Source organism: Nesoenas mayeri (genome assembly GCF_963082525.1).
Source record: "Nesoenas mayeri genome assembly, chromosome: Z".
Taxonomy (NCBI): Eukaryota; Metazoa; Chordata; class Aves; order Columbiformes; family Columbidae; genus Nesoenas; species Nesoenas mayeri.
Window position 1 is genome coordinate 30,792,141 of NC_137542.1, and position 23,758 is coordinate 30,815,898.

At 40.0% G+C, this 23,758-nt stretch overlaps 1 protein-coding gene across 1 annotated transcript in view; it reads right to left on the reverse strand.

Moving 5' to 3' along the window:
- Positions 1 to 343: 343 nt before the first annotated feature.
- The window catches only part of ROR2 (receptor tyrosine kinase like orphan receptor 2), a gene marked incomplete at its 3' end in the record, with an annotated part of 144,992 nt that continues 121,577 nt past the window's right edge, over positions 344 to 23,758 (reverse strand). Inside the window, exons 5-9 of the mRNA XM_080362410.1 lie at positions 10,600 to 10,727; positions 6,804 to 7,118; positions 5,252 to 5,497; positions 3,398 to 3,600; positions 344 to 1,786 (exon numbers count right to left, since the gene is read on the reverse strand). Coding sequence (XP_080218536.1) covers positions 344 to 1,786; positions 3,398 to 3,600; positions 5,252 to 5,497; positions 6,804 to 7,118; positions 10,600 to 10,727 — 2,335 coding nt within the window. The remainder of the gene's footprint in view (positions 1,787 to 3,397; positions 3,601 to 5,251; positions 5,498 to 6,803; positions 7,119 to 10,599; positions 10,728 to 23,758) is intronic.

Consider the following 23,758-nt stretch of genomic DNA (forward strand, 5'->3'; position numbering starts at 1 on the left):
ATTCACTAACACTGCACTCACATATCATGATATACATGATGTGCAATGCTACTCTGCAATATGTTGCACAGCAACAGTACATAACTGAAAAGCAGCTTCCATCAAGAACTGTAGGACAGTAAAAAAGATTAAACCCAGCAATTCTATACCATCATATTTGCAAAATCTAATTGTGGCAATGGTCAAAAAACCTGGTATATCATTACTGCTGCACTTTACAAGGGTGTAGGTTTTTTAGTGTTGTTTCTTCTAGTCAGATCAAAATCACTGCTACTAGGCCTAAGGATCTGCAGTCTCCATGCATGGAAGTGATGTGAAATTCTAAGTAACGAGGTCAAATTCCTTAGGCTTCTGATTGAATTTCTGCTTCGTCCATCTGAAGTGTGTCATTATCACCCAGCAACTCTGTTTCAGGCACAGAGCCCTCCTCTTCCTCCTCCTCCTGGACAGGATTCTGGGCGATATCTTCAATTCCGTTGTGCGTATCATCCGTGCCCTCCAAGAGCAGAGCAGCCCTGTCAGCCACTGATGCATTGGAAGGTGCTGTTGTTACATAGCCTGTGCTGGTGGATCCACTCCCGCTGTGGTGAGAGCCTGGTTTGGGAATGATCTGGGGAGGCATTTGCTGAGGAGCCATTTGCATTGGAATTTGGACAGGGTAAAAATTTGGCAAATAAGCGCCATAGGCAGGCATTGGCTGGTAACCATTGACTGGAATGTAGAGCTGGGGAGGTGGGACCATAGGTCTCATCTGCCCTTTCATTTGTATGAACTGCGGCTGAGGGAAAGCTGGTGTTTTCTGCTTTGGTCCAATGTACCTAGCATTGCTGACGTTGCTAACAGGGCTCGTGCTGAGAGAACTTGTTTGTGTGGTGTTGCTTGCCCCAGAGGTTTGCGCTGAGCTGTTGTAATTAGAAAGGTTTCCCCATGTTCTTAGTCTGTTGTGTATATCTTTAAATCTTGGTCTTCTGTTGGGAAACTCATTCCAACACTCCAACATCAAAGTGTATATCCATGTGGGGCAGTCGTCAGGACATGGTAGAACCTGTCGGTTCCTGATCATCTCTATGACATCTTGGTTAGAATAACCACAGTAAGGCTGCAGGCCATAGCTGAAAACTTCCCACAACACAACTCCATATGACCATATATCTGAATCGATAGAAAACTTGCCATACATAATAGCCTCAGGGGACATCCACCGGATAGGAAGAAGGGAATTTCCCATCAGTTTGTAGTAATCGGCAGCATAAACTTCCCTGAAAAGGCCTAAATCGGATATTTTCACATTCAGTTTATCAAACACCAGTATATTTCTAGTGGCCAAGTCCTTGTGGACAACATGGTGGCTTGAAAGGTATTCCATTCCTGCAGCTATCTGAGTCACGATGTGGAAGAAGTCTGCTGGTTCCAAAGTGGATTTTACTGTCTTGTCATCATCAGTGCTGCCAACATCCGAATGGGGAGATCTCATCACCAAGAACTCATGGAGGTCACTGTGGGAACAATAACTAAAAATCATGCTTATGGGTTGCTCCTTTGTCACTATTCCCAGCAAACAAACAATGTTTGGGTGCTGTAATCGTGATCGCATCATTGCCTCATGTTTGAATTCTTCACGAAGAGCCAGTTCTGCTTTGTCTTTAAGTGTCTTGATAGCAACAGATTGTGTCTGTTCACCTGGTGCTGTACCAAAAAGATGCCCCTTGTAGACTTTGCCAAATCTTTCCTCTCCTAGCTCCTCCATAAACCGCACAGTGGACAGATTGATTTCCTTAAGTTTAGCCTGAAATGAAGTAAAATGAAAAGTCACCATATTTTTTAAACAACAGAATCTCTTATGAAAGAAAAGTTCCTAGTGGTTAGAGGCTCCAATGGAAGATAAATTCTGCCAAAATGACTTTTCAGCTTTTTGCATCTTCACATCAGTATATTGATTTGACAGTTAACCTTGTCAGAAGTGTAAATTGAATTATGCTGCAAGATGATAAGTATAATTATTTTTACAAAGGAGCAACCATATTTCCTGCTAGCAAAATTAATAATTGGTTCAGAGTAAATCTGGCAAATGATGACATTTATTAACTGCAGCTACACTTGCCCAGAGGTGCCCACTGGAGATCTGTCAGAAAATCTGTGGGCACTGGATGAGGAGGTGGCAGTCTTGGGGTGAACTGAAACATCCCTTCCAGCAGAAGAAGGAACAAAACCTCTCTTTTTCGGTCCTGCAGTAGCAGATATACCCTTTCTCCTCTGTTGCACTAGAGGATTCACTCCTGCCTGTGGTCAGCAGTACACACTTCCCCCTCTGAGAAACTTTGCACTGGCTCTGATGAAGAGGGGGGCAGAAGAGGAGGAGAAGGAAGAAGGAATTTCTCTCTGGTATATGAAGGAAAAGGTGGCAAAGCCAACAGTGACAAATCCCCAGAGCCTGTCTACTGCAGCTGGCAAGGAAAGCAAGGGAGTTTTTGACAGTGATCTAATGGGTTCATCCTGACCAGCATGGGCTGTGGGAGTCTCTGACTGAGCCAGATGCAGCTGGCACAGCCTCACACACAGGGCACCCAGCAGGAGGGTGCGGGGCAGGCTGGATGGAGGCTTTAACAAGTGATTTGGGAACAAACTCTGATTTTAGTGGCCAACAGACTGTGGACTGGACCGGAGAGTTTCAGCACAGCCCAGACTGAGCCATTAAACCCCCCTGTTATCATACAACATCAATGCATTTTGCTACAAATATTCTATAATTTCCCGAACAGATGTTGCCAACTGTTCCAAATTGAACATTGTTGTTTAGAGCTTGCATCTTGTAAAAGCTGCGATTGAAAATTCAGCATTAGCTCTGAACATGATTTTAGCACAGAGATCAGTCAGTTGACCCAGGAAATCATATGCAGGAGCTGAGATCTGTAGACAGAAGTTCAAAGCCATTTTTGCCTCACTGTCTTTTGTGGTATACAACCTTAGAAACATGTTGCACCTCAGCTCAGATCCCTGCTCAGTGGTGGTTCAGAATTTCAGGCAACTGAGCCACCGGATTAGACTAGAAACCCCACCGTGCATCCTGCTTTAGACAAGCAAACCGGCCACATCACTACCAGGAGCAAAAATGAGCCAGAGCCTGAAGACTGCATCAGAAATAACATTTCCAGTCAGTGAGACAACAGGAAGAATGGAGATTGACAGATAAGGCAAATGTCATAAAATACTCTGTCTTCAAAGCTGTTGCCTGATGTCAGGATTTCTAGAAACAACTAGCAAGTGCAAGACTTGGTTTTCTCTAAAGTAGATGGCCAGCACAGTATGACACGACTCAGTTCAAACACCACCAACCAGAGACAATGAAAATCACGACACTTTGGAAATATGTGGCCTAAGCAAATTCTGGAAAAAATACCTGTTTGTGTTGATTAATGAGTGGCATTTCCATGTCCTGGCTAGGAGATGCCATCAGCTGGCGGCGCTGTGGTGTAGCAGCAGATGCCTTCTGCTTGTTTCTGCACATGCAAACCAGGAAGAAAAGGCAGGCGATAACCAGAGGGATGGCTATGCTGGGAACCAGGATGTAGAGGATTCCCATTTTACTGTTGTCACGTGGACCTGTCAGGCACAGAGATATTAATTGTTTACAATAAGTATCTTTAATGCATTTGATAGTAAGGTAAAACCAACCAAACACACAGAACTATGATATAATTATTAATACTATATTTTAAACACAAAGTAAATTCCTATAGCTTTAAAACAGAAGTCACATTACCCTATCCCACTTCACCATAATTTTCCATTAAATATTTCAAAGAAGTCTGAATGGACATAGCAACTAGCAGTATGAAGATAAACTAGGAGCTCCACATTCAATGTGGTTTTCTTCACTTGATTTTTGAGGCTTCTTGTTGTGGAAACTGCAGGATATAGACCAGAGTATCACTACATTGTCTTGTTCAGAGAATGAAAAATAAGTGAATAGCCTTCATCACAGTCTCTGAAGCAGTGATAAACCACAGCGCAAAAATGCGGTCTGGCCTCCCTGCCCAGCTTCAGCCATTTCACCAGCACTTTGTCCACCTTTTACCTCCACTGGTACAATACCTGCCAAGAATAAAATAGATCTCACTTCTCACTGTCAGAGATATTATTTGTTCTGTATTTAATAAAATTTAAGTGCTTTTATATTACAGTGAGACAGTCATGAAAAAGTCATCAATACACCTAATAAGACTGTTCTGGAACCCACCTAAAATGCTTTTTTATTGATACTTAGAGACCCTAGGAAAGCATAGTGATGTCCAAAAAGTTCATCACAACTGCCTGGGATGTTTTCTGCAATCTGTGGTTTTGCTATTTGTGGCTACTGCTTTCACCACAACCACATCTCAGAGTTATCATCTTTACACCATGTTACACGCAACATAGAAATTTATTATAAATGTCAAATCATGTTACTGTAAAAAAGCGAAGTAACTAGGAAATTTCATATCAGTTGTGAGTGCTCTTAAATATCCAGGCAATCTGTAACAAACACACTTTACTGCCTTCCATGATACATCTGTTGCTGCAGGAAACGTGCTTTTCTTCCTAATGAAGCACAGTATTAAGTTGCTTTATCATGTCCAAAGACTGTTACCAGTGTAGCAGCTCTGCAGTGAAGGCTGTACCAATACAGGGAAGTCAGTGGGACAGTATTAAGCTGTGCTTTTTATTTTTGCTATCAGTTGTGCAGTACAGAGCCACTAGCAGATAGTGTAGGACTTTTCTGATAACATAATCTGTTTTATGACATCTCTGCTTCTGCACTTCAGAGAGTTTCCTTCCAACCAAGCACAGTACTCTGTCTCCCTCTGCAGGATCCAAAAATCCTTACTGCCTGCAAGTTGTCATACAGAGTGAAAGCAATATATTATACCACTGAGTATTATGGGCAAACCAAATACATACAACAACAGGTGATAGGAACATCAAATCCATTGTTTCCCAAGTTAGAATACAAACTGCAACACTATCATTAATTATTACCTCAGCTTAAGCACCCAAAACATAATAAAAAACTGTCATAATATCTCAGTTACAAGCTCTAATCTCCAGAAAATATTAAACACCTACAACACAAACCAAGGGTGACGCATTGCAGCAAGTGAAACATTTGAAAGCATTACCCTCTTAAGTAAATTGTACTTGTAAAAACAGGGAACATTCAAAATTACACCGGATTCAGGACAGTAGTAAGGGAAAAAAGAAAGAGAATACATACTACAAGAAGGTATGTCACACAGTTCCATGCGTACGTTTTTATTCTTTGTAAAACACCAGGGCCCATCCATCTGACCTCCAGGATTTCGGCAATACGCATGACCTCCACCTAGCTCTGGAAACTGTGTGCTTGTCAGATCATGGCTGTGGGGACTCTGGGAGTCCCAAAGCTGGCAAGTGTGGCCAGACTTGGTAACGCTGACTGTCCCTCTGTAGTCTGCTCCAGAACCATTGTAGCACTGATGATCTGCAACACAGGGTTTGACAAAACATTGCAAATAACAAAACAGCCAAGGGCCAGCAAGATCAAAAGGGCTGAAGTTCATAGACCAAGCATGGCAAAAGTACTTGAATTTAGGTGCTCTGGAATTTAAATGAAAGCTGTGGGTTTTGAAATTTCAGCTCTATGTGTATCCATACTGGTACACCTGAACTGAACAATGCATTTTTCTGTATGTTTGCATCATTACTTGCTCTATTTTTTCCGAGTACCCCTCCTCAGCCCTCAGAAATCCAGATCTCTCAAAGCCCTTCCTCCAAACCCCCAGGGCACTCACATCACAGCCATCCCACCACAGGGAGCACCACTGGCTCCAAGGGTCAACGAGGACTTTTCCCAGATTTTTGTTGGTTTTATTCTCATTCCTTTTGCTGGATACCTCTTCCCTGGCAGATTCTTTTCTGTCATTGTTTTCTCAACTACTTCTGCTTCTCAGCAACACTAGATTATTGCCTTATTAGCACACAGTTAGTCTTCCATGGCCACCATTATCCTATGACCCTGCTCCTAACTGTGGATTCAGACAATGGATATTGGGAATAATCTTATCACACTTTAAACATCTTTAGTCATTGTATGAGGTGGTGATTAATTGCTAGGAAATGGAGTAGTTAGAAAAATTGTCAGCACATAATTACTGACAACGGAACAGCCCTGCTACTACTGGATGCAAATATAAATTAATGGAAGCAAGATCAATATTTTCACCCATCCTGTGTGGGTGAAGAAAGACAATTATACTCTACACTCAATTTACAGGATGAATATTCTTGTGGATTTACATATAGAAAAAATAAACAGTATATGCTTAATTTCTTAATATATTTTTCCAGTGAAGCTTCCACAGCCTATTTGAGGTTTATTGATAGGTAATCAGAACTCACAAATAGCTGTATGTGGGGACTCATCCAGAAAGGAAAAGACTGAACCAGAGGTGGGGGCAGGCATGTAGGGAAGCCTGCAATGCACTGCTGCCCCTTGCAAGTCTCAGTCAAATTGGTTATGTGAACACACGGTTTTTATAACCCGGCATGGTTGATACAAATAACCCTTTTCAGTATTAAACAGCATCCTTTAAACTCCCTCACCATCTTAACTATATCCTACAACAGTGCAATATCATGATGAGCATTACCATGATAAAAAGTAGTAGCATCCAGTAAAGCACTACTTTATTTGCAAAAGGAATGACTGATAAAATGTTGTCTCTCAGATCCAGCCTGAGGAAGCAACAAACCTAAATTTTCCCCAGTCATGAAACAATGGAACTTACATCGTCTGAGTCTCTCCACGGGGATCCCAATCCTTATGCAATTGGCAGCTTCCAAGGTGTCAGGTCGTGGGAGATCCTCACACTTAGGCAACTGTAGCTGCATCAAGATAAGGGGGTTTGACCGAGCGATATTGTACTCCTGCCTGCAAAGATCATTCTCCAGAACTTCACATTCATCCCGGCACAGTTCTCGGGGCTTAGGGGTCCGAGAACGCTCATCACACAGGGGAAACACAAAGTGGCAGAAGGATGGTATAGCAAACTGTGAGCACTGATCGGACAAATGTGTCGAAGTGCCAATCATGGTAAACGCAGCTGGAAAGGGAAAAAAAAAAAAGTATTTAAGTATTAATTCATAAAAACCATGAGAAACAACATAATTTTCGTGTCATTTGCCTTTTTACAACTTTCACCTTTTCTTGAGGGTCTGAAAGGCTACTGATCAGCAGAGAAACTACGTCATTTCTGCTGTAAATGACACTTTGCTGAAAGCAAACCCAGCATCTCAGTGTCCCTCTGATGCCTGCACAGAGCTCACAGGACCTTAGTTCTTAGGAAGTTACCCAAGTGAAAAACATTGAGCCAACTGTTAGTCTTGATTAATTTTAACTTGAAAGGATAAAGAGCGAAGGCAAGATACACTTGCCAGGACGCTGACATGTATTGCTAAAGTTCCTAATTAGTTAAACCTGAACAAGGAACACTTAGCTTCTTCCTCCTGTAGACATTCTGATCAATAAACAAGACAAGTGTTTTTCAAGTCTTGACAGGCAAAAGGAAGTGTGCTATTGGTATTTGGGGAGATATTGCTATTAGAGACATGAGAAACCTAACAGGCAGGAGTTTTGGGAAAAATGAATGTAATCAATCTCAGAATGTGGATCGAATTAACATGAATGTCATCATAAACTAGAAATTTAATCCCCCCCCTCAGGTCTCAGCATTTACACACGAACATCTGAGAGTTTTCTTGAACATTCTAACGAAAAGACAAACATGCATGTGCATCATGTATCTGGGAATGAATCAAGCTTTAAATGTAGGGATGTTCATTCCCACACTGGAAAGTATAATTTGTGAGTGAGTCCCGCCCGGCTGCATGTTCCACCAACGCACACTGTAAAAAGAGAGGAAATGACCAGTTGAAGTCATTCAGCAGTCTGTTTACAATCTACAACTCAGTTCATTCCCTCATGTCTAGCTCTCTCCTTTCAACCATCTACTTCTGATGTCAGCTGCTAGCAGAGAGTCTCCTGTCTGTTCCTAAACACCACGCATACTTTTGTACTGTTTACACCTTTGCTTATTTTAATACAGGAATATTAACATGAGAATATAACTGTTTATCAGTCATGCAGAGAATACTGTTGGAAGCAAGATATCAGGCTAACGACAGTGGCGACATGTGCTTCTCCCAAAGTATAACACGAAAAAAATAAACCTGGAGGACTGAAGCAGTCACTGTTGGCTTTTTGAAACACCACACTAATTTTTGTTAATGCAACACAGAATTTAGTTCGGCGTGAGCAAAGACTGCACAATTCACAATCATGTCCTTATTTTGATGGGAGGCACGAAAGCCAGCAGGACTGTGTGGTGGCATTTAAGGGGTTTAATTTTTTAGCTATAGATACTAAACAACACAGCAAAGACCTTGCTAGCTACACATATCCACAGGTCAGAGGTCAGGCCCATGCAATCTTTATTGCTGGCCTTCCCATCTTTCATGTGTTGAGTTTTTCTCCAGAAACATCCTTCTTTTTTCTAAACAGAAAGCTGCAATTCTCACCTAACCACATGGCCAGGACCGAAGAGCAGCAGGGGCCACAGAGACAAAGGGAGTGTATTTCACACATCAGCATGGCAGAGAAGTGAAAATCCAGAATGAAAATTCCCCATAGATGTCGCCTGTAACCTTGCTAACCGCTCTCAGTGTTGGGCGGTAGGTGTCACCGTCCCCCACGCACAGCCTCCCCAGAGCGCCCTGCAGCCCTTTCACCAAAAAACTGCGCTTAGGAGGCATGGGCAAAAGCACAAGCAAAATATAGCATCAGTTACACAGCAGATATTTTTTATTTTAATCTAACAAGTTACCGCTATTTCAAAAATACCCTGTCATTTGGACAGAGAACAGTCTTGCAATGTTTGTTTCACATATAAGACGACTTGTAACAACAAAGTATGCTGTGAAATCCTCAGTGTTTTGAATAAGGCATTTGGTACATTCTTCAGATATACATAGCTTCAGTTTTATCAGTCAATGACTGATAGCTTAAAAATGCCACATTATTAGTGGATTATCATTACTGCCTAGCTTAGTGCTGGGCAGCTCTACATTGTGGTTCACAAAGCTTTCCTAAAAAAGAACAGCTCCTTCAGAAATTCTCCTCAACTCCAGGACAGAGAATCCCAGCACCCAGTCTCCCAAACCTATCAGGCAGTGCTATCAGGCACCTAGCAGGCAGGTCAGGAATGTTCATATGGTATATTCCAGAAACAAGTACAAACTGATCAGTAAACATCTTCTGGAACATATCACAGGGGTTTGTGGGCTTTTGTTGTTGTTTTTTTTGTTGATTTTGGTTTTTCGTTTTGCTTTGTTCGGTTTTGTCTTTGTTTTGTGTGGTTTCATTTTTTAAAGGATGTTATGAACCTAATTCACAGAGTTACAAATTTGGTCATTTCAGATAGCTGAACATTTCCATACTGCTGAAAAACATCCCAACAGGATAAAGATTATGTTGTGGGAAAACACCAAATCAATATTAAGTATTAAATAATGACATAATGGTAAAGGAGGCTGGAATTACAACACAATACAGGAGAAAGGAGGGAGGGGAATGAGGGAATGAATTGTAACAGCACAAGGAAAGGTTAGCATGTGGCTCTTGCCAGTCCCAGAACATGAATGACCACCATCTCAAGAACAGAAAAAACCTTATTTGTATTTCTGGCTTGAAAACAAGCCTTTAAGGTAATATCTTTAAGGAGACAGGCCTGGCAAGTGAAGTCAAACTCTTTTTGGCAACTAGGTATGTAAAAACTGCAGATTCAGTCAGTTAGCTTTGTCTGGCCAGATGCAAATAAGCTCCTGCTGGACTGAGTTAGCTGGCCATATATTATGATAAACAGTTTGCTGTGTTCCATGGATTCACTTGCTTGTTCTACTTGTACACAACAGAGTCACAGCTGCTAATGTCAGCTGAGGTCCAGTGAAGAAAATTCATGTTGATGTACAGACCATTAAAATTAAGATTCTGGATGCATGTTTGTGACTTTGTACTAAAATGATGATCAGAGAACACATCAGCAGCAGCAGAGCACAGGGAGGTCGACTCTTTTACACAGAATCAACGTGAAATCCAGACTCTGCTGAGATTATGCAACAGGGGAGGAAACCAAGGGGAAAAGCCACTACACATTTTTCAAGAAAATCAAAAGCCAGTATTGTTTTATTACATCACGAATTGTTTGGTTTTTGTTTTTGTTTTTAAATCTTCTATTTGAATCCATCATGCAAAAAAAGCCCCAGTATAAACTGTTAAAAACTCAGTGCTCTGCCACTTCACTTCAGGACACATAAAAAGCTTCCATGCATGACAGCAGATACTGCTCCTCCTTACTCCAAATTCTGCTGACTTCACAGATGGGAAACTGGCTCACCTCCTCTAAACTTTAATATGAGGATGTCTTAGTCATTGACCGATAAAACTGAAAAGGATGATAGCACTATTTATGCCTCAGTTGGATACTTTCACAAATGTTTTTTGCCTCCTACAGAGATATGTAAGCTTACCAGTAATTCGGTTTTCAATTTCCCCTTGCATCTGGAGGGAGTCCACATAAATGGTCCTGTTTCCAATGATTCGTGCACATGCAATTCCCCTGTATGGCTGACAGAACCCATCTTCATGGTAATCTTCTCTGCAAAAGACATGTTAGGATTTTATAAGCATATGTCTAGCTATTCCCAATGATTTTTTTACAAAATATGTTCTTATAAAAGGAGAAAACCCTGAAAGACTGTAAATTTGAAATTGTTCCATTCCCGAGGTGCAGCTTTCTCCTCCAATTATCTCTATACTACCTTAGAAGTATTAATGAGGCACTCTGTAAATAGCTCATTAGAGAAAGAAGTAAACCAAAACCCAAGATTAATTTTAAAATCATATGCTAATAGTAATGGTATTTGACAGATTAATCTATTAAAAAGCCGTTAGACTGAGACAGCAACATAGATCATGTTACATGTCTCCAAGCATTTTTGGCATCTAGCTGCACCCAGTACAATTAGGCAAACAGTTGGTTCTCTTCTCCCACCTCTCCCTCCCTTTCTTCATTTCCTGTAGCGAACAGCAGAAGAGACCTTGCCAAGCTTTAATTAAAACGGAATAATTTTGAACTCTGAATTAGGTAAACAGAATAAAAAGTAATCAAGGTTTTAACCTCTTTTCCTCTTCTCCCTAGTCAGAGTCAGTGCCAAATTCCTTTTCCAACGTGAATTTTAATACATTTTTCAGTTCAATGAGGTCTGGGGCCATATTTTACTCCCTTACATCAACATAAATATTTTGGCATAAAAGCACTAGTCTAAATGCTCAGTGGTTCAACACAACATCCCCAAAGCCCCAGCATATAATACAGACCTGATCTGTAGATCATAACTGAGTACTGAAAAGCAACTTCAGAGTGAGAGCATGTCAGAGTTAATATCCAGTATGCCGTACATTTCCTCTGGCATGGCACAGCCTCTGTGCTAGGATTCACTACCCTGATGGATTCACAATGTGTCATTCACTGCATGATGGACCAAAAAAGCATAAAACCTCATCTAGAAAACCACGACTCTACAGTAATCTTAGGACATCCAAAAGCTTCATCAGCTTTTGTAACTGAACAGCTCAAAAATCACTCCAACATGAGTGATTTTTAAAGTATTATTTCAGTAACTCTTCTGCACTATGTACTTAACTACCTCAGATATCAAGACATGTTTTGGTAACCCATGTTTCACCTTCTCTTACACATAACTTCACCCTTCCTTAGTGTGCCACACGAGCAGGACAAAACTGTCAGTGAACACATGTCAAACCACATAACTTCAGCTGGGCCAAATGAGCACAAAAAACTGCTGCCCAGCAACAGCTGGCCATGATGAGCACATCACCCAGTACCAACGAAGTGTTGAGTGCAGCCTATTATTTCCAATGTCTTATGTTGTCTTAGGAACCTCTTCTCATTTATCCTCTACTGGGTCTCCCTGGTAAAGCTTCAGGGAAATGTTACCACAACTTTTTTTAAGTAGAAACTCTTCGGCAGTAACAGGTTGGGCACGACTGTCCATGCAGTGTAGCCAAAAGGTGGAACCATCCATCACCACTCGAGCAGCATCTCTCCCTTTCCTCCCAGAAAGACAATGATTTAACAGGACTCAATCCACCACACAGCTGCTAGGTAAACCATGGTGATGCTAAGTGTCTCATGTCCTGATCTGGCCTTTATGTCCTATCACAGTGTGATTGTTAAATATTCATCAAGTAACATTTTGTCTACAAACTCTGAAACAAGTTCTGCTTCCACAAAGATATGTAAGTTTTTTATTATGGTGGATGAAGTAAAGGAGAAGCCTTTCAGGATCAATTAATCCCTGCAGTGAAAATCTCTCCCTCTCATAATAAAACCTCTAATTTTCCAACAATTGCATCATGCCTGAAGGGACAAAAATATCAAAGCATTTTGTCTGTGCCTATTTTATGATCCTTGACCACCTCCATCGGAAGTCAGCAATTCCCATAAGAAGCTGAATGAATATGAAACCCCTGTTTGACCTCTTTCTCAGGGGTAAATTCATAACCCCATCCTGCAGAACAAAGTCTGCAATGTATCTAACTGAAAATGTACCTCACGCTTCAACTCTCAGTGCAGGTCTCTCTTGCCAGCACAAAAAGAAAAAAAAAATCCATAAAAAATAGCACTCCAAACAGCATGGGTTTGGTGACAAAAGCTGTGTGATCTCTTACTTAGTTCAGTTTATTTATTTCTGTCAAGAACTTCTAAATACAGCTTAGGTACTATATATACACACATATGGTCCCCTCTCCCGTGTTATAGTTAACTGCTGATTAAACTAAACTGGATATGACCATTACCATGGATGCAAGCAAAAGTAAACAGTAACCTGATGTCAGATACTCTGACAGACGCTGGGCTGTTGTTCTACATGCATCTTTGTCAGGTTAGACAACTCAGTGAATACAGTTTGACTAGTACTAGTCATCCAGGGGACAAAATTACATTAATCTTCATAGGAAAATGGTTTCAATAAAGCTGCAGAAGTGGCAGAATTCAGAGTCTCCTAACAGATTATTTTTTCCCTCGGCTGTATGTACACTCAGCACGTGGTAAAACATCCACAGCAAAAGGCAAGCTGGGGGCAATCTGATACAACAGCACAGGAGTGGCGTCATGCTCAGTTCAAACAGGAGTCTTTGGAACCACGTGCGGCTTTGATTTGTGCTCCAAACCATATGCCAGCAATTCAGTTGCTGATCAGGGCAAGAGTTAAAAGCTGCTGAAAATAGGCAGAAATACTAACTCTTCAGTTTTCCTGCCACATGAGCTATGAAGTCTTCTCTGACCAAGAACCCTGGTGAAAGCAGAAATCTGATTCCACAAGAGGAATCCAGAAGAGTTCAGCTTGCAGAAATCTTGCAAGCTAACTGCCATGGGTACTTTTCAACCTTTGCTCTTTATTGTTTCTTTCTGAATATTGCAAGATGGCATTACCTCTTCTCGCTTGTGATTTTCTTCCGTTTTTAAATAACTGGGTTTTTTACAAAATAGAGTGAGAAACATTCTAAGTGGTGACCTTCTTTTTGCACCTTAGCTGGAGGGTAGTCTCAAAGACAGTGCACTTGGAACACGAATTTTTTCAGCACTCGAGTGGAGGCGAGGTATATTCTCCTACTGAGAGAACTCTCCTCCCAACCACTTATCAGATGTTTGACCAGAGTTTGGATTGAGAAATAAAATGGTAAAGAATTTGACTAAACAGACACAGATGCAGGTTCAATGGTACAGCGCCAGTTGCATCTCCTCCCACTGACAGAACAACTCCCAGGGACATCTGGGTCTATAAAAGAAGCACTGGAAGAACCAGGTGCCTCTGAATAGGAATAAAACCCAGCATGTATAAATAGGGACCTCTCTAGACCGAGATGATGCAAGACTTATAGGGTAGCTACCCCTTCTAGAAGTATATGGAAAGATTTCTTGGCATACTGTATGTGCTGCAAAAATATCCCAAACATCACCACCTCCACTCTCATATTAAGCATTATTATACTTTCATTTTAACGTGACAGAGAAAACACATACACACACAAAGACAAAAGAAAATACCTAGGAAACAAAGAGGCTTTTCTTGATGGAAAATCTGAAATGCTGAAAGAACACATCTGGGCACAATACACTACATGGTATCTATGTAACACAACCTATTGTATGCAACTGTCACAGCTGAACAGTCCAGAGGGCATATGAAACAAAAAAGTCCCGGTAAATAAAAGGTAACTGTGGAAGCTCTGTTCAATACTTAAATCACCTTGGGAAGCATATCAAGTCTGATAAGAGCTTTTAGGATGTATCTGGTGTCTGTGACAACACAGTGAGCACAGACCTAGTGGTTTTGCTGAAAAATAGCAAAAACATATGAAGACATAACAATCTGTAGCAAGGGTTCATGAAGGGAATTCTGAAAGCAGAGCTGAGAAGTACTAGATACTTATTTACTAGTAAGACACCATTTTTTTTTTCTGATTGCATCCCACAAACTTAACTTACAAACACAACAGAAACTTGTAAATTCAATCTCTTTTCCTGAAAATAGAAGGGACATGACACTATGCATCCGCTGTAAAAAGAAACTCAGAAATCTCAGAAAGAAAAATTGTTTTGATTGAATACACTAAAAAACCCAACCAACTTAATAATACCCTACCAATCTACCCTGGTAATAAAATGAACAAAATTGTTATTTAAAATTATATTTTTGAGAACACTTTATTTTAATATATTCAAATAATAAATTTAGAAGTTACTTGGAGGGATACACCCTCAGCTTACACTTTACCAAAGGTAACAATACTAAGCCAATTCATAGAATATAACAGGATATTCCAGATAATAGTTTTTAAAGAGATGCTAGAAATTCATTACAGCAATTTCACACAAACTAAATGCAGTTAAAATTTCCTATAAATTTGCCCATAACAAATGACAAACCTGAAGTTTTGACCTTCTTTCATATTGTCCAGGGATTTAACAGCTTTTAATTAAAACCTGTTAAATACTAAGAAAGGATATTAGGAGTCGTCTTCATATTCTATTACAGGTGGAGTGGCAAAGCAAGGACAAATGAACAGAAAACTACAGAAAACTGCAGTTAGACAGCAACAGACAAAAGAAAGGACCAATTACTTATGTCATCCTACTTGCTATGAGTAGACAAATACAACATTTGATATACTGTCACTCATCTTGTGGGAAAATCTCAGAGTTTTAGATAGCTTCAACTTGAAAACTGATGGCAGAAGCCGTGTAAAGAGGATGACTATAAACAACAGTAAGATCAGAGGGAAAAGGACAGGCATCATATTTCAGATTATAAGCTTGCCTAGCCCAGCGTGTGACTACTTCATAAACACACAAGGTAAATGACCTTCAATACACGGAATTAAAGGAATAAAGGGTTTATGTTTAATCAAAGAGAGGCAAATCACTCTGACTTGTGGGAAGTAAATTATATAGGGCTGCAGTAAAAAAATGAGGATTTGTATTTCTAATATACATATGTATTCATATTCATTTATACTGCATCTCAAAATCAGGACCTCTTATAATCTGGCAATACGGCCCTTGTAATTCATTACCCTCACTCTTGACATGTATCATATCATAGTGCCAGGGAGTGAAGTCAACTCACAAGGGATCACTTTTCAATGGCTAAAATGAGTTCACATCTTCAAATGCTCACTCCCTTCCACTCAAATTGGTCACAGAGAAGATCTGAGAGAAGAGAAACATGCTACCCTCCTCACATGCCACATCACATCTATAAAATTTGCCTTCTGTCAAAAACATGGTACATTTATATTGATGTTACTATGGAAAACTCAAACAGAACACAGCAGAACTGCAACAGGTCTCCCCTAGCCAGAAAACCCAGCTCTCATTAAATACAAAGCCTGGCACCAATGGCATGGACTAATCTCACTGATCCACCTGTATGTCAGCCAAGGTCTGACCCATCCATGCCCCGCTTCCTTGCTTCCTCACACCTGCAGATACAGAGCCCAGGAGGACCTTGGGCTCCCAGACAATGGCTGAGATAACAGTAAGCTCTTGCATTCTTTTCGTTCCAACTCAAAAAGTCTGGAAAGTTACTTGAAGAGAAACAGTAATTCTGTGCAGGGTGTTATCTTCTTGTTTTCAAACTAAACTCAAACAATGAGCATGCTAGCTATGAAAAAGTTTGTAACTGCATGAAGAAAATTAACTCAATTTCACTTAAAGCTGCACACACCTGTCACTTCAGCATGCAGAAATTCATTAACGAGCACAAGTGGGTTGGAGGTTTTAGCGAAGTTTCCAAAGCCCAGATGTACAGGAAAACCTCAGAGGAAAAAAAAAAAACAAACAAAGAAAGAAACAAACTAACTAAACCCTACATCAGCAACATAAAACACTGATACCTCCACATCTGCACATCTGTGTCCTGCCTGCTGAAGCCAAGAAGCAAAAGGATGGCAGGGACACTTTCATTGCTGTATGAGGCCCCTGCCAAGATGGGGGGCACCCTGCACCTACATCATGGGAAAAAGGCACCGGCTTCCTGCCCTGCCTGTTTCCATGTGCTGAACAAACAGTTTCATCCTCTGACCAAAGGTTTATCTGCAAATAACCCACCTTTCCGGCATATCAAATAATATGTTTGCACACCTTCACCCACGTTTAAAGATCAGCACTCCTGGGATATCAGAAAATACCCATTGAAGTAGTTAACACCTCAAAGAAAGACTTCACTAAAATCCAAGAGGGATGTAAAAACATTTCCTACACTAAAGGAATGCAATAAATAGTATCAGAAAAGAAGGGGAGTCTAGTGTTAAAAGCCAAAAACTAACAGGCAGGGGAATTTGTATAAATAGTCATAGCTCAGTTGAAGTCAATGGACCTATGACAATATACACTCACTAGGGATATTGCCCATGAATTTTGCTACCAGATGCTCATTGAGTGTAACAACAGACCCCAAAAGCAAGATTCCCTTAATGTCTAGCATCCAACTTAGATAACTATTAACTAATAGCATTTATTTTTATGCTCTTTACCTTAAAAGTAGCACATAACAGAATACCTAAAAAAAAAAAAAAGTACTTAAAGTCACATTTACCGAACAGACCAAGTTTGCAGCATTTGATTTGAATGTTTATCTGCTAGTTCCTGAATAAGTACACTGTGAACCAAAACTCCAGATTCGATGTCTAAAATCTGTAAAAAATATTAGTTGATCTTTATTCTACTGATTCTACTAAGTGATGCATTTGTCAATGTTGATCATAGAATTTGGGACATCATTTTAAGCTGGTAATAGATAAAGTGATTCAATGAAATGTCACTACTAAAAATGCAGCTGCTAATGGACCTAGTGTTAGTGACAAACAAGAGAAAAGTTGTCTGTCAAAAGCAACTTGTAAACAACAACCTTATTTTTAGCCTCGATTATTTCTACAATAATTAAATCAGTATTTTTAAACACAAAATTTGGGCTTTGAAGTCTGTCTCTCAAACATAGTCCTAATAATGTTTTAAACATGTATTCTAATGTTCCCATGAAAGGAGGATGTTTTTAATGCAAGGTATTTAAAAAGCACTTAAATGCAACAAAGAGGGAGGACATTAATAGGGTTTAGGCTTCATTGGATCTTGAACCAAATTGTTTTCCTCACTAGTCATTGCCTTAAGTGTGAGTCAGTACTCCTAGCTGAGCTGTGTCCTTACCAAAAGATAACATGTTCAATTATTTAAGTGGATAAAATCAGTGGAAAATGGTATTGCCTGCCTCTCTTTCACAGAATCATTCTCTGCCACTCCTGTAACAAAACAAAACAAAACTAAACTAAACTAAACTAAACAACTAAAACTAACCACAGCCCTCACTAGCAAAGATGTAGGAAAGAAGTGAACATATAAAACTGTGGCTGGATGCCCATTAGATAACACTACATGCTGCTGTGGTTTGACAGCATCATAGGCACTCATTTATTATTGCTTTATATATTTATAAAATATTTCAGTGTACCAAAAAGCATTGCTGTTCCCAAGTACAGTAATATACAGCAGTAGAGACATGCATGGCTGGATGGTTCATACTACAATAACCTGGATGAAATAGTCAAAGAACATCTAGGTCCTGAATTTCTGCAAGGAAAAGAGGATTGTCCTTGGATATATAACCCACCATAATCCTCTGATTACCACACGTAATTTCAAACAGATGATCTAATATTACTTCTATCTACTAACTCTCCCTTTCAATTTACTAAAATTACATTTTTGTAAATCCTCTGTCTGCTTTCACAGGTGTCAGCACGTTGGGATGAAATCTTGAAATCAGATGAGTCAGCTGGCAGTCCAAGGAAGGTTGTTGGTCTGTTTTGCTGAGTGTCAGGTATTTTTAACAGAAACATCTCTGTTACAAGCAGGGTTACTGAAGAACTGGAAAAACAAAAGCTTCATAAAACTCATTTCAACATACAGGATCACAGAGGTGGCTACACAGCACTCTAGCTTTTTGCTCACCAAAGAAATCATTATGAATCTCCTTTCTCAGCTCTTTTTTTAAGGCAAGTTATCCCAGTCAGTGTGATGCCATAGGAGGGAGGGATATTGTGCCTCCCCAAGGAGGATGGTCTGGGGATAGGGATCCCTTCTCAGGCCTGGCGCACTGGCTGCCCCCGCCTTGCTTAGAACAACCCTCACCCCACTCCATAAAAACCACCAGGGGTGAGCATGAACATATATATGTGTATATATATATACACATATATATATGTATGTATGTATGTATGTATGTAATTATTATAATTTTTATTTCCTTAAAGTTTTCAAGGTAGATATTCATGCATTGTGATTTACCTACGCAGGCAGATTTTTTGCACAAATAGAAATTTTATATGATTATCCAGTTCATTAAAATCCATTGATGGAATTTTATACATATGCCAGGAAGATAGGTATTATAGGAGGTAGATAGTCTCGAGAGAAAAAATGACTAAGTAAGCACGGTCATAAATAGCCAGTTATATAAATCCAAAGAGTATGGGGGTTATAAGAAAGACAAATAATTTAACATAAAAAAAAAAAAAAAGAAATCACATGGAATCTTTCTTAAGCTCTCTGTTTTGGGTTTTTTCTTCAATGATGAGAAATACAAGTTTTCTGCAAAGTGATTCTGAGCTTTTTAGTAGATGTTAACAGGTTAAGAGATTTTTGGTTTGGTTTGTTTTTTTTAAATCATTATTAATTAAAAACTGTTTCAGAACAAAGAATGTTTAAACTGACCATGCTGTTAAAAATGTGATCACTTATGAAAGGATCTGAAGATATGAAAAAATAAAAAAAACTGCACTAGTATATTTGGTATATTTTTTATTATTTTCTTTCTTTCTTTTTTTTTTTTTTAAACTCAACTAAGGTGGCTTTTCCATTTCAGCTAACACAGAGATTACACATCTGATAGCATCTTTGTAAAAGAGCCAGAAATTATCATAGCATCAGCTATGAACTGGTTATCTAATTGTATGTACATGTAAGTATTCATATTCAAAGTCTTTCACAAACATTTTTATTAAAACTACAGAAACATGAACTATTTATAACCGTACAATACTGGTGTCAGTTTCACAGTACTTTTTTCCACTCTTAAGGAAAAATTAACACATTCCGTGTTTTCAGAAGGCCCCAGCATCAGCTAAATTACTTATTTAAAAACATGTAAGCAGCAATACAAAATACTTACTAGTTTCTCTGTTTCTTTTTATGGATATAATACGAACTACTTATTCTAGGCAATGTTGCAGACAGTTACAGTTTGTGAATACTTCCCACTGTTAAGAAGCTGTTTCCATAGCTGCTCTTAACTTTGTAGAACCTAACTTGAGCTTAAATTTTCCACAGTCCACAGTTTTTAAACTTCAAAAGAAATGGTTCAGGTGTTTCAAAAAAGTGAGATCAGAGAAAATTACCATTTTTTCTCATCGGGGGGAAAAAAAAAAAAAAGAAAGAAAAAAAATTACTAAACCAAAACCACTGCCAGAAAGGGAGTAGCTATTTGATTATGATGCTATTGTCTCCCCTTGTTGTTGAGCACACACCTGAGACTTTCTGCAACATATCTTTTGCTGTTCCCATGAAACACTACCCAAATTTGTCCAGGTTATACGTCATTTACATCTTCATGTTCTCAGACCAGCCCACGAGAATGTAGCTGATACATTCTCCAGATAGCCCGTCTACAGCAAGCTTTGCAGACATGAATGAGAAAATAAAACTGCTTGGCACCCTTGTCAGGGCTAAAGCCTGAGGGTAACTGAGGCAATGGTATGAGGAGTTTGCTGAGGATCCAGGACAGGGGCCATGGAAGTGGGAGGAAAAGGCAGATCAGGATGCATAAAGGGGCTACCACCAGAAGCGCAGATGTCCTCCAAAATCTGGAGCAAAGCCTAATATTTTTTATGTCTCACAACCTCTTTCTGGTGATAGTTAGTATGCATCTCTTCTTCTGGGTTGGTCTGTACTGAAGAAAGCCATCTGTTATTAGTGCTATCCACTTGCCGGGCTGGCTCCAGCGACTGAGGTCTGGGTGGTATGGCTAAGGAATCCAGAACTCACAAAATAATTCTGGTGTGTCATCATAATTCCACATAATAGGACTGTTGGTCTTCTTCAAATCAGGAAAATTAGCTTTTCCTGCACAGGAAATCCTGTGCCAGTTTCAATCAAAGCCTCTGTAGTTCTCAAGAATTAAAATAAACATGCACTCTTCTGCTTCAGCCACTGGAAGAGGGTAGAAATAAACTCTGGCTTTGCAGCTAACCTTTGTTGAGGCTCAGGGCACAGCACCCTGAATCACCCAAAACTGCTAGGACTCCTGGGTATCCACCCAGCCCTCATGTAATCCCAAATGATCATTTCCCCTTAGTTTTCCTTTGGATTTAAAACCACTTACTGAATGTTTATCAAATCTCATTTCCAAACACGTTGCTCTTCTTTTTTTTCCCTATGTATAACCAAGTAATGACTTAATGTCATTTTTTTTTTTCCTTTAAATCTTCCCACAATAGCAGATACTGCATTGTATTTCAGGCAAAGCAAAATAGCTCACATTCCAAAGTCAGAGTAATAATTTATCTTTGGTTGCCACACACATGATGCTATGCAAATGTTATTAGCTTGATAGGCTGTGAGCAGCAATTGTACCAGCACCATAGCTCTGTAAATTAATTTAATCAGGAACAACACTAATAAACTCTTCATGAGTCAATACATTTAGAAAACTTGATTAGGAATCAAATGTTTCTCTGAATTTAGCTTTTCAGTATTTAGTTCTTAATGCTTGGAAACTAAAATTCTGTATATGCTGATTTATCAATCAGTCCGAATGATCAAGAATTTAAAGGTACAGTGACCACCCACTGCATATTCTTGCTGGAGCACCTGAGTCTCACATAAATTGATTTTGTATTACTTTTCTGCTTTTCTCTCTTCTCCTTAATCTAATGCTGAAATAATAAAAAATATGTAGCTAAACTTCGTTACCCACTGAGACTGCCTTTTCCACATTCACTACCAAAACCAGTATGAATGTACTGCCTTGCGGGTACCAACAATAAATGGAGAACATCACCACAGCAGTTCAGAGTCAAAAAGCAGCTACAGTTTAAGCTTTGCTAATACAGTGCACTCAGAAGAATGCCTTTAAGTTTCAGATTTCTGTTTAATTAAGCAGATCTTATAGTTAAGAATACACTTTTACATAACGTGGAACATTTTATGGTTGGACTCAATTATCTTTTCCTACCTATATGAGTCTATGATTTTATGTAATAAACTGTAATCTGTTACAGAAGAGAGTAAAAGACAGTCTGCGCTCCTTCTGTTGAAAGCATAGAAGATTTGTTCCTGTGCGAAAAAATACAGGGTGTTTCAAAAAGATTAACCCAATTTGAAATCACTATCTCTCTGCAACCACGAATCACCAACGAATGAAACTCTTACCACTTGAAAGCGCAGCGCACAGAGTTTCAAATGATTACCACTAGATGTGCACAAACAGCCCCTGGCCTCTGTCATTCGCAACACTGCTTTGAAATTGGGTCCATCTTTCTGAAACACCCTGCATTTTCTTGTACTGCTTGATACCGAGACAGGCTCTTTCTGTTTGGGGAAATGAGGTAACATTGCATGTAGTCCTTGGGGAGGTATACAGTGTGCCGGGTGAAGAACAGCAGGGTTCAAGCGTTCAGGGTTGTAGTGAATGGGGCTACAGCTGGCTGGTGGCCAGTCACCAGTAGTGATCCTCAGAGATCAGTTCCAGGACCAAAACTGGTCAGCATTTTTTTCAATGATCTGGAGGCAGGAGTTGGATGCATGCTTGGTAAGTTTGCTGATGATACTTAACTGGGAGTTGCTGTTGACTGTCTCGGGGGACAAAAAGTGCTGTGTGCAGTTCTTGACCCCACAAACTAAGAAATACGTGAAGGTACTTGAAAACACCCAAAGAAAGGCAACAAAGCTGGTGGAAGGGCCCTGTGCTGGTTTGACTGAAATTGACTTAATTTTCTCCATGCAGCTGGGAACTTTTTCATAGCTACCTCAGTCATTGTTTGGATTTAGTTCGAGAACAAGAGGATAACACGTAGGACAGAATCAATGTTTTTCTTCAAGTAACTTTCTAGTCTTTTTGAGAGAGAACAGTATGCAAGAGCTTACTGTTATCTCAGCCATTGTCTGGGACCCAAGGTCTTTCTGGGCTCTGTATCTGCAGATGCAAGGTAGGTAGGAAGGGGGGCATGGATGGGTCAGACCTTGACTGACATCCAGGTGGATCAGTGAGTATATTCCATGCCATTAGTGTCATGCTTGGTATTTAAGGGGAGTTGGGTTTTCCAGCTCATGAGAACCATTTGGCCAGCTCTGTTCTGGTTGAGTTCCATTCAGGAGTTCCTTTAGTTTGGCCTTTCACTGTTCCACTGTTTTGTAGTGGGGCTTCTGGGACTTTCTGCCTTTTTGTCTCCGCTACCCAAGATCAGGGTAGACCTCTCTTCCCAGGACTGGCTGCTCTGCGCTGACAGAGTTCATGAGGAATTGCGTGAACATAACTTTTATGTTATTTTTATTTTCTATGTATTAATATTAATATTAGTTTGTTATTTTATTTAAGTGTTTTTATCTCAACCCACAAGTTTCTCCCTTCCCTTTAGATTCTCTCCCATACTTGGGGACAGAGGGGTAGGGAGTGAGTGAGTGGCTATCGTGGTTTTGATTGCTGTCTGGCGTTAAACCATGACAGGCTGGAAGGCACGTCCTGTGAGGAGCAGCTGAGGACTTTGGGTTTGTCTAGGTTGGAGAAAAGGAGGCTGCGGGGCAACCTCACTGCTCTCTACAGTTTCCTGGGGGAGGGGATGTGGAGAGGGAGGTGCTGAGCTCCTATCCCTGCGATACAGCGACGGGACACGTGGCAATGGTTCAAAGCTGTGTCAGGGAAGGTTCAGACTTGACATTCAGAAGCATTTCTTCTCCAAGAGTGTAGTCTGACACTGGAACAGGCTCCCTAGAGAGGTGTTCAATGCCCCACACCTGCCAATGCCTGGAAAGGAGGCATTTGGACAGTG